Raw genomic sequence first — 12,602 nt, forward strand, 5'->3', positions numbered from 1 at the left:
TCATCTTCCAAGATACTTGTTCCTATCCAGCTGTAATAACCATCAATCTGGGGGTAGGTTTTACTACCGCTATGGAAACTGCCATTAGTTTTACAGTTTCTATATCTCAGCCTTTCTCCTTGAACTTTGTGATAGTGAGACCCAGATGTATTATTCCTGTGTTTGTATGACTGTACCAGGACACCACTTCTTTCTGCTGCCTGTGTAAGTCTCACTCTTATTTTCTGCTGGCAGACAGTCTTAAAAGCAACGGAGTTCACGCTTGTATCTTCTAGAATTAGGATCATGAGGCATGCGATGTGAGTGATGAGGTCGGTTTCTCATTCTGTATTTTAATTTAAAGTGATAAAGGCTGGGCATCGATTTTCCTTCTTTACTATTTTTATCATTGCTATCTAGTTTTGTAGTTTTAAACAGTTTTGTAGGTTTAAACAAACAGTACTCCCCAAGAGTTGGACTCAACCTGATTTACTTCAAATTTATTTCTCTGATTGTGATTTCTTACCAAGAATGTCTTTCCCCCAATTTTAAATTGCATGCATCAGCATAAGTGCCTCAGCCGTGTGTAGCAAGTTTTGGTTAGAATGTAAAGAAAGGTAAAGTAAATGGCAGCTTCGACATGCCTCTGGGTCAGCTACAGGTAGAATGACCTGCAGTAGTGCTGTCTGGAGCTGGTAAACTGCTATTTCTAGACCAATCTCCAAAAGGAATGGGATCACAGTGAGGGGTCTGGTAAGACAACTTGGATGAAAGATCAACAGGTACAGCCAACAGTGTCATTGACTCCCAATAAATTTCCCACTGTTATTTCAAAGTATTCCTCCTGGTGCACTATTACCTTGACTTTTCCTTGAAGTTCATCTGTGCCCCACATCTCTCTCAGATTTGAGTACTTTTATAATCCTATTGAACTCATTTCTTGAAGTGGTGATGAAAACCAGTCATCCATTCATTGATATAAATTTACATCAGCAAACAAACTAAATGAAAAAATCAGTAGGAATGATGCCTGTGAATCTGTTTTTGATGGGAGAAATTGTTTTAGGTTTTTTTCCCCTCCTGAAAAATGTCTTGCTTCTGTAGGAAATTTCCCACTCCTCATTTCTGGTTGTTCTGAACTCTTCATATGAAGACCTGACATACTCTTTTTCTTGGTATTAGAGGTATTGAGTAAGGAACCAGGAAATACCCCAGGCAGACCCCTGGCTCTTGGTAGTATGCAACTCAATCTTCACTGACTAAACTATTCTGTATTTGTGTTTTGGCTTTTGTATCACAAAGGATCAGCAGTAGATATTTTGATGCCTTAGACAAGCTACAGTTTGGGCTTTTCCCCTGGCTAATCTCATCTTTCTCATCCCATTTTGTATGTGTATGCATGTTTTCAGAAATCTTTTTTCATTTGTCAGTAAACTTATATTTTGAATTATATGTTGCTGGTACTCCTCCTTTCTCTTTGCTCATATTTTTCTCTAAATGTATTTGGGTTTTTTTCAGCTTAAGTTGCTAAAGACACTTACGCTGTTTTTTAAATTTCTCTTTACTTGATGCCTACATTCTCCATAATGCTGCACCTGCAGGAATGCCTGGGAACTCTTGGTTGATGAAATCTTTAAATGAATGTAAATAATGCCATTGGTTTATTTCAACTAATTAGTTTTGTGGAAAAAAGATTTGAAATATTCATAATTATACGGGGGGAGAGGGTTGTCATAAATTAGATTAAGTATGTTCTCCTTCATGCACCTAAATGGTGATTTCTCTCTTCCGGAGATATTTGCTTCAGTGATCCTGTTTTGATGGTTTCTACTAGGGTTAATGAGTTATTTCCATTTGTGATTCCAATAATTTTACCTGCAAGAACTGATGTAGTAAGAGATCTTTCCTGCAAAACATGTAGTTATTAAAATACAGGTGACCTCATTGAATGAATGAATGAATGAATAAATCCTGGATAGGAACCACATGTTGCAGCATTGCTCGGGCTGAGGAGGAAGCAAATAGACGTATCAATTACAGTTCTTCCCCAACTTTGTGCATTTCTGATGAAAATCTGTAGTTTCATTTATTTTAATTCAAAATAGGAGGCAACTGGAACAAATATTCATAGAGACCTACTCAAATAGCGATTTCGTGATTTTTGCAGAAGCTGCAAAAAACAGCAGTTTCCGCAAACACTGTGAAAAATGTCAGTTTCCACAATTTTGCATGGAACTGCCAGGGAAAAAAAAAACCTATGAAAAATAAAATGCTGTTGTGGCCTTGGCCTCTCAGCCTGCAGGGGAGGAAGCCACCAGCCTGAAGGGGAGAAGTCAAGATGGTGGCTGCTCCCTCCAGCACTGATTGCCAGAGAGGGTTGCCCTTCATGCAGCCCCACCCCTACCTGCTGATTGGTGGAGAAGGGTGGGGCTGCATAAAGGGATGTTAGATCAGGCAAAAAATGGCTGACCTGATGTAACTTTATTCACCTGGGGAGGCAGACTAAGTTAGATAGGCTGGGAATGGATTTGCCCAATATAACAAATGTGTGTACACATTCAGATTGCAGCCCTGTGGCTGGGAATGCCCAGCTTCTTGCCTCAGCCTTGGGGCTTGTGCTTTTCCTTCCTCGCAATTCTGATGGACTATTTTTAGCCCTTTCGACCACTGCCGTCTCCCCCCACACCTCAGACCTACTAATCTTTCCCTGTGGATCCACTATCTCTCCTGATCCTCGCTGCTCCTTCCCCAACCCCAGTTTGCTTAAATCAAGTTCCCAGTGTGGCTCTTGGCACCAGCAAATGTGTGCATATGCCATACCCAATCTATGATAATGCAGCTTAAAATAAGAGTCCACAAGAATATTATTAAGTATTCTAGTATAAAATCAATTTATGAAACTGACATCTGGATATGGCAAATATAATTTTATGCAATAAGTACTATATTAGTGGATGTACAATAGCTCTAGTACTAAAATGGCTCCAGTAAGCTAAAAAAAAGCTGAATCAGAACTTAAAAGTTCAAGTGTAGAAATTAAGGGCACATATTGCAGTGAATAACCAAGATAATCAATAAACTTGTGAGTTTTACAGTAGCTGATCCCTGCATCAAAAATATTTATGGAACTCACTATATACTAGTGGTCAGCACAGAGAAGCATGAACTTGTCTACATAAAACCAAGTGAGAATTTGACAAGAAATCTTTGTTAAGTAGTTATCATAACTTTTTTCTTTGGCCATAGGGTTTAAAGCTGATTTCCCTGTTCCATTCCTGTTCATAACAGTATTCGAAGTGGAAGGCTTAGAAAGAAAATACAGATCATGAGTACAGCCAAAATCTCTTTTACAGGTGAATTATTCCCCCCCCGCCAAATTCCCTATAGAATCTTATTAGGCCTTTTTGCCTCAATATTTTCTTACCATACCCCAGTTTCTCTCTCCTGTGTTCTTGCTTCAGAGGATTTGATAACCCAAGAACATCTAGTATCTCTGTGTCTGTACCAGTGTTCCCTCTAAGCTTCATGGTGTGTGCAGCTGCGCAGGCACACCTGACAGCACAAGATGTGCACACCTGCACGGCTGTGCACAACACAGCTTAGAGGGAACGCTGGTCTGTACTTTACAAATCTACTTAATTTGAGTCTTCAACATCACTGTGCTTCTATAGCTGAAGGCGTAGTTTGGTTATCACTGTATGGAAAGAATTAAATTATACTGTCATCAAATCAGAAAGTCATGATTTACACAACATGGACATTTTTGTTTTGTTTTGTTTTCATGATGGAAGATGGTTTTTAGTTGCCATCAGAAACATCCTTCCAAAATACGCTTCCAAAAACATGCAGGTACTTAATGGATAGCTAAACTGCAAAGCTTTTAAAACATGTTTTCAACCCCTAGAACATCCTTTAAGCTGTCCATCCCTATTACTTTGAATAATGACACAGCTTCCCCCCTTATGTTTTGGGGAGATACAAAGACCAAATACTTACAGACATTTTTTAGAACCAAATGAACCAAGCCCTTTAAGACTAAGTATGTATGTTGGCGCTATTTCTCCCTTCCTCTATCCAAACATACTTAAATACATTCTAGAAATGTTGCTCTCAGTCTATGCCAGGCTTTTACATTTCAGAAAAGTTTAGGATAAGACATAGGGGAAAAAGTTATTCTTGCTTAATCTACTTTTTCATAGCAGATTGTGTCTGGACCTTCCACACATCATGCAGAAAGTTTCCCCTCCAGCAATGATTCTATCATCTGCTTGGCTGATGCTATCTGATGGCTTAAAATTTTAAACTCAAAGCAACGAAGTAAAATATCTACTTTCAAGTGACTTTGCTAAATACAGCAGAGATTAACATCTTTGCTTGTCCTAGGGTATGTGCACACATTTGCCATACCCATTCTATGATCATGAGGTGAGAGACAGAACCTCCCCACCCCAGCCTGTGTCTCACCCATTGACTCCTCAATCTACATTTTCACTGACTACCTGTCTTGTATGCATACCAGCCCAGCTACAGGCACCATGGAATCATTTACACTTTAGATTATGTCTAGCAATTCAGTTTATCTCAGCGTGGCATTGGGTATTTTGATGCTCCTTTCACACTGCTTAAAAATCTTTAATGGAAGTGCCCGACTATTTCTTAACACCATTCAAGATTATACTGACAGCTTTAAAACATAACACTCACATTTGGAGGGACATAACTCCAATCTTGCATCCTAAATGATAAGGCTGAAAATTCAGGATCTATATTCTCAGTGCAGTATAATCTGTGGTTCATCTTATTTGAGATTCCATTTACCCATGTTCTTGTATCATGTGACTTTATAGGACCAATGGAGAAAAATGTGTGTGAATCTTAGGGTCTAAAGTGAGTAATTATGTACTGGGCATGTCTACACGTGCATTAATGTGCTTTAGTTAATGTGCATTAAATCTGGTACCACCATTGTGAAGTACTAGGAAAATGTGCATTAGCCTGTCTTAATGGTCATTAACTAAAGAGCATGGGGTGCCTATGCACAAGCAGGGAGGCTGCTCTGATGCACTAGAATTTGAGCACACCAGAGCAGACTGTTAATCAAGTCTGTTGGAGCGTGGCAATTACCATGCTTCAACAGCCTCCCACATTTGATGAGCTTTAGATAAACACCCCTACCGCCATTTTGAAGTGCAGGGACACTGGTACATGAGACGTTCCAGGTGCTTTAATAGAGTGGCTCTCAAACATTAAAATAAACTAATGTGTATTAAAGTGCGTGTGTAGACGCACCCACTATTGAGAAATGTAGTGGCAGACTACTATTATCCAAAAGACTAGACTGGGGAGAAAGTTAATGTTTCCTTTTTGCTTAATGGAAATCTCTCCTCCATCTAGTTTTTATACATCATCCTCTATAATTGTAGTAATTTACCTTATACTTCTCCAGGGTTGGAGGAAGAGTGAGGGGGTGGGGGGGACAAGACAATTGTGGTCCATATTACAGTTGGCTGAAGATCAACAATCCCATTTAGTGACAAGATTCAAGATTTTTCAAATGTATTTTATTAATCATTTGGCCAACCCTCCCCCCCCCCCCAACAAAAACCAACAAAAAAAACCTTTCAAACATTTTCTCAGATCATAACTGTGTCAAAGCAATTGGGGGTTTTCTTTGAGTCTCTTTCTCTCTTGTTAACTAAATTGTTTATGCTGGATCTCAGGAACTTTTTCTGTCAGAACATTTTGATTGATATACTGATATATTTCCAATAAGTGTTTTGGCTTTGATAAGAGTATATTTTGATGGGAAAAAAATTGTGTAAAATCTTCTGGCCACCGTTAATTCATATATTTTCTTTCTTACTGTGCAGAAGTTGGTTTTGCTGTGTAAAATGTAGCTAGCTCCTTTTCCTGCAGATAAGTTTATGGTATCCGCAAATACGTTTTGTTCATGAAGACCTAAATCTGATCCTGAAGAAGGGCCCTGTGCATCACACTACAGTAATATTCCCATCAACCTTGTAAATCATGCATACTCACGATTTATGTGCTCACTGTCCACTTAATAAATGGCTCAGTTGATACATAAGATAACAGTAGCAGGGAAACAAATCTCCCAGTGAGAATAATACCAAGATACTCCATTTCAAAACAGCTGCCAGTGCATGAGTTTTGCACTTATTATGTGGCTGTTGATAGTTGAAAAGCCCAGAGAGGGAGAACATGACTCACCTACAATATGTTGTTTTCTTTTGCAGGAAAAAGCCCAACATTTACAGAAGGTTCTTATTTCCCAAGCAGATAAATCCACACAGACTGAACTTGTAGGCCATGATGTAAGTAGCTGTATTAAACAGTATTTTTTTTTATCATCTTTTATTGGTTTTCAGACTTCTGTCTGTTTATTTGCCTGTGCTACTGTTGTGTCCATGCATTGATTTAATAGGATTTAGTAGAACACTGTTCATCTCTTTCTTGTAAATGATTCTCAAATGCCTTTTGCAATAGAAAAAGATAATTGCAGCTACCTGTCAGTGTACCGATATCCTATTAATTGCTGTTTTACCAACAGCTCCAATATATTCTGCAGAGTTGGAATAGCCACAAACACATGGGGGATACCTATTAGTAGACTGTGATTTCTTTTTTTGGTATTAAAAAGGTGTTTATTCGCTTATTAACAACTTAAGTTATTGTTTGTAATTACCTGAGAACAAGCAAATCATCTTTATACTCTAGCACTATAACAAGAGATGCAACTTTTCAAAAAACTTATGTATTGTGAGTAAACTAATTAAAAATTAGAATTTTTATCTTTGTGCATTAATACCGTCTATATACTCAGTAAAACTACAGAAACATGATTATCAAACATGACTGTCAATAAGAGCGCTATTTCTGTGGTACACGTGTACTCTGCCAAAAGTCTTTCTTTGTGAGTTTGGATAATTTTATGCCTGACTGTGTATGGATAAAGAATGTTCAAATCATGAATCTTGACTTAAGTGCAGCCCAACTTTTTATTTGTGTTTTTTTTTGGATTTTTTGTAATGTAAGAGTTTCTTACCATACTTATGTTTGAAGGTTGCTGTACCAAGTAAGGCTTTGATTATATCATGAGGTACATGAATGTGGTTCTGTTGTGTTCAGTAGTCTGTCTATGTACTATTGATGGGACTATTTGGGGTCTAACTAGTGTCTTAAAAGCCTCAGGTGAGGTATGCTTCTCATGTAAAATCTTTACTTTTCAATTTGAAGTGTGTACAAGGAAAACAGTTTAGCAGTTTATATAAATGAATAGCCCCCAGCTTAATTCAGAAGTGTTCTTATTTGAGAAAGTATTTAAGTTTGTTAGTACTTACACGTCTTTCTAAGTGAGTATGAACTAGAGTGCATGCTAAAATGCTTTCCTGAATGATGACAACCTTTTTTAAGAGTGTAGACACATTTAACATTGTTTTAAACAACAAGGTTTGTTGTTTGTTCCTCTACATCTCACACTGGAATAAAGTTTTAACTTTTTGTTCCTTACATTTGCCCTGGTTTGTTTTTGCGTATTGGTAGCAATATCTGCAACCTGTTTTGCCATATTCCTCTGCATAATTGTGAAATGATTAGAAAGCTTTTGGGAAATGTTGCAAATGTAAGAAAAACCTGTTTAAATGCTTGAGTACTCTGGGAATGTACCAAATGCACCCAGCAAGATGGCTTTCATATTGCTTGAGTGCTGGTACACATATTGCCTCTCTGTGTTGGAGGAAATTAGCCCTTAGCCCCAAGAGAGGACTCTATCATCCAGAATTTTAAACCTGACATACTTTCTCTTGCATAAGTGAATAGTCTCATTTCTGTGCTATGACTGCATATTCAGACAAATTTTATTTGTATTTGGAACCTCAAGCCACAACTGATCCATCCTGGCATCTGCCAGTTTTCTTTAATATTTAGTTGCCATGGAAAGGTTGCCCTTTTATAATCTGGAGGTTACAGTGGACCATAAGCTGAATATGAGCCAACAGTATAAACTTGTTGAAAAAAACCCAACAGCATTCTGGGTTGTATTAATAGGAGTGTCACTTGCAAATCAAAGGAACTGATTTTCCCTCTCTATTTAGCACTGATGAAGCCACACTTGGAGCACTGTGTCCAGTTTTAGGTCCCACACTTCAAGAATGACATGGACAGTTTGGAAAGAGGCCAGTGCAGGGTGACAAAAATGATTAGGAGCCTGGGAGGTGAGATTTATGAGGAAAGGCTGAAAGAACTAGGGTCATTTAGCCTGGCAAAGAGAAGACTGAGGCAGGATTTGATAATAGTCTTCAAATACCTGAAGGATGAGAGAGGATGGAGATTGGCTTTTCTCTATGGCAAGGACTAGGAGCAGTGGCCTTAAGTTTCAGCAGGGGAAATAGAGATTAAGAGGAACTTTCTGATTGTGGTAGTGGTCAGGAATTGGAACAGACTTCCTAGAGAAGTTGAATCTGTATGCTTGGAAAGTTTCAAAAGTATGTTAGACAAACATTTGGCTAGGGTAGTTTAGTTAGAGATGATTCTGTAGGAGGCTGTACTAGGTGACCTTGTGAGGTGCCTTCCAGCCCTAATTTCCTGTGCTCCCAAGTCATTGTCCATCTCAGTAGAATTGAAACAGTTCTCCCCACTTTCCCGATTTCCTTGCACAGAGATAAACATTAGGAAAAATGAGGACATGTTGAAATCCCCTCATAATCATATAGTTCCGTACGTTACTTTTTTTGCTTTCCCTTTGAAGATAGTACCCTGTATTCAAGGGAATATGTTGTTGGGAGGGAAAATAAATGTTTATTTCTAGGGGCTTCATTGATAAGTTGAGTGTCTTAGGGCACATTTACATGAGATGCGTTAATGCACATTAGCTTAATTTAATGCACATTATGGGCATGTGTCTACATGTGCCCACCCTTAATGCGCATTAAAAATGGTAAAATTAAGCTAATCACAGCTGCATTTTATGCCTGCAAATGCAGGCATCAAATTTAGGCATGGTTACTTAAAGCGCACTAATGCACATGTAGACATGATCCAGCACTAACTTTATTGTCAGGTTTGCCCAGCCACTAGAGGCACATGGCAGGGCTGCAGGGTCTAGGCGCTAACTTCAGTGCCAAGTGCACTAACTTTAGTGCCAAGTCCCTGAACATGTAGACACTTGCCAAAAATTGCTTAGTGCGCATTAGCTTAATGCACATTTAATTTAGTCATGTACATGTAGACATGCCCTTAATTCATCAAAGAAAGCAACACTTCTTTACTATGCTGTATCTCTCAGGGTCAGACCATATTGCTTCTGAATCACATTCTTCTTCATTTAATCAGTATTAACCTTCATGACACATCTTTTCATTTCATTTTCAATAAAGAGCATATTTGTAATGCGAGGAGTTATTGTAATACATTTTAATCACTTTCTATAAATATGTTTTAAGGGGATGCAGGTTGAAATAATAGTTCAGCAGCATCAATTTTCCTCCCTCCAGGATTGAAGCCCTTAGGCAAAGTTTAGTGGCAGTGATGCACACTGCCTTTGAAAGAAGCAAGCTAAGTACAAAGATGTTACTGAGTGCCCATTCCACACCTCTTTATCCACAATGAGTTAGTTGTTGGATCAGGTCCACAACTATTAGTAAGGGATTTTTGAGATTAATTCACAGTGATGGGGAAGAAGACATTTGCTTGGAATTATAAGCAAATTACAAAAATTAAGTTGGAATGCTTGTGTGAAATGCAGTATTTTTTCACATGGTTTCAAATGCAGACAAGTTAAAATGCTTTATTATTGAAGGGACAGTGGATCATTACAATGGTATTATATCCTGTGCTAAAGAGTTACTTTTAAGATTCCTAAGGTTATCAGAATAGTATTCCCCTTTTTTGAACAGTTAGTTAATAATCAAACTAAAGTTATCTCCTTCCCCTTCCCTTTATGTTAATTCTGAGCAGCAGTTTCTTAACAGTATTTTGTGCCAACAAATCTTCAAGATTCCCCAGTGTCACATCCCTACTGTGTTATAGCTGGAAACATCAACTGTGTCACCATATGTTTTCTCATATAACTTAATGTGACATGGCAACATAAGCAGATGTGGATTTTTTTTGATAGGAAACAATACAGCCACCTGCACTGATTTGTCTTGTATAGGATGCTTGGGGAAATTGTGGTACAGTAAGTAGATGAAGCAGAAAAGTGAAACTGTTTCCCTGCAAAAGTGTGTGTTGACCATCTTGACTAGAATGGAACCAAGACATGGGGAAGTGAAGGGAATATATACAAAGTAGCAGCACACTACCTTTCACAAGATTGTAGTTTACATAATTTGCTTTGTTCATGTATCAAATTTTGTGTCTCTTTACAGGTAATGGTGAAATTGGTTCTTTCCTATTGAAGTCAGTTGTGATATACATATTTCACAGTATGAAATAATATTGACCAGAATGTAACCTTATTTAAGAGTCTTTGGGCACATCTGCAGGTGCTATTAAGGCAAAGTGATAAACTCTGATGCTTATTGCATCAGAGTTTATTGCCACCAGGCACTGCATTTACACGTGCACCTAGGACTGCAGGAAATTGCGGGTTCGAGCAGCCTTGGCTGGCAGGGAGCCCAGGGAGTCAGCCTGCTAGCTCAGGGCTGCTCCAACCTAGCTCACCATGCTACAGAGGGGCTGGCCTGGGGTACAAGAAGTAGTGTGGGGCTAGCTAGCTCCCCCAGCCAGCCGTGTCAACATTTACACATGCTCAGCTGCAGAGTAAAAAACTCCACAGCAGGACAGTACTTGTTACTACAGGTATATCCATACTGCAGAATTAGTTAGTTTCCTGCAGCCTATTAGTTAGTTTCCTGTATGCCTTTGAATATGAATGTGCGTATATATAATTGTGAAAAAAAAAAATCAAAAGTCTGGTATGGATGTAACTGAAGGGGAAAGGAAGTGGGAAAGAAAATAAAGAAGCTGTTCTGTTGAAGAGGTCATGCTGATTGCCAAGTTTAGGGATGGTGACCAAAAGTTTGAATGCAGTTTTTCTTGTTCTCTTGAAATTTACTGTGTGGATATCACCATCATACGTGGGACATAATTAGGGTTACATTCTTAATATCTATAACAATCAGTGAGGTCTATTTTTATTGAGTCATGTGTGATCAAAAACAATTGCAGTTACTTGGTAAAAGTTGGTGGACATTTCTATTCTTTTTCTCCCATCCAGAATCAGTGCCAAAAGGCACTATTTCTGTGCAAACAAGCAAAAAAAGACATAAAGGACATACCTATGAACTAGAAGCAAAAATAAATTTTGCTCCCCTACCCCACTCCTGAGGTTCTTTTAAAACAAAATTAATGTTCAATGTTTAATTTCTTTATTAATAAAAACACTCCAATAGAGTATTTCTTAATATTTTAAACACATTTTGTCCTCCATGGCCACATCTACACGGTATGCTGACTGCAGTAGCTTGTTATTACTACACAGGAGCTTGTTATTAGTGCACAGTAGCAACAAGCTACTGCACAGTAGTAATGAGTTACTGCGTGGTCAGCATCACCAAAAAGCCATTCAGGGATGCTACTGCGCAGTACCACCAGTTACTGCACAGTCATTTATTATTTATGTATGCAAGTGCTAAATGCCTGCACCGTAACAACCATGCAGTCAACATCTCATGTAGACCTGGCCTTTTAGTGATATACAGTATCATTGCCTTCAGTGGCTCATGGGTAACCACTTTATTCATTGAATAAATGTTATCAAGTTAGCTATGGTGTATGTATGCAAGCATGGAGGGGAGGGATAGTAATTAAAAAAGGAAAACAGGATAGCCTGAAAAAGTTCAGAAGGTTCCACAAAAAGCCACTTTCTCCTTTCTGCAGCTTGTCAGGAGACCTCAACTTGATGTTAGAGTAAATTATTTCTGCTTTCTAATGCACATAGTAAGAATCATTTTAAAACAAATATGAATCTCAGAAAAGCCAGTGAGCACAACAGATTTTGTGATATAGAATATTGCTAAATAAATGATGAATATGTCTTAAATAATCAATGCCAATTTAACCTCCTTCACCTTCCCTTTTCTGCACAGACTTATTTTATTAAGAGATCAAAGAATAATTTCTTATGTGTCAGTTGGGTTATTAAAACAGGATGGAAGATGAATAGATATAGTCAAATAGCAATGTGGCCAATTACAAGATTATATGAAGTGGTAGGGCAGATTCTTCTGATAATGTCTGCTATACAAATAGATACTTCCAAATAGATGTATGCCTACTGTAAGTACTTTGTAGCCTGACACTGCAAACAGCCTTAAATTAAAATAGTTTTTTTTCAATAAATATTCAAATCATTGTAATGAAGCTCTGAAACTCTGTGGGCACAGACAGAAGAGCAGCTCCCTGTTGTAACCCATGACATTTTGCAGGAAGCACCATGAGTTACAAAGATCCCCCAGATTCAACAGAAGTTTGCCGTTGGGCCCTAGGGGTTGGGTAATCCCCTGCCAGCCCCAGCACTATTTTCAGAAGGGGTGGGGGGTGGTTAAGGGAGCAGAAGGAGTTCATTCTGTGGGGTTCTTAGGGTTAGGACTTTTATTTTG

At 38.3% G+C, this 12,602-nt stretch overlaps 1 protein-coding gene across 5 annotated transcripts in view; it reads left to right on the forward strand.

Moving 5' to 3' along the window:
• The window catches only part of CCSER1 (coiled-coil serine rich protein 1), a 1,487,243-nt gene that overhangs the window by 890,435 nt on the left and 584,206 nt on the right, over positions 1–12,602 (forward strand). For 4 of the 5 annotated variants that reach the window (XM_019488094.2, XM_019488095.2, XM_059722321.1 and 1 more), the window contains exon 9: positions 6,237–6,314. The exons of the other annotated variant lie outside the window; for it this stretch is intronic. In XM_019488094.2, the coding sequence (XP_019343639.1) occupies positions 6,237–6,314 (78 nt within the window). The remainder of the gene's footprint in view (positions 1–6,236; positions 6,315–12,602) is intronic. 5 annotated transcript variants of the gene reach the window in all.

This window comes from Alligator mississippiensis, chromosome 2 (assembly GCF_030867095.1).
Source record: "Alligator mississippiensis isolate rAllMis1 chromosome 2, rAllMis1, whole genome shotgun sequence".
NCBI lineage: Eukaryota > Metazoa > Chordata > Crocodylia > Alligatoridae > Alligator > Alligator mississippiensis.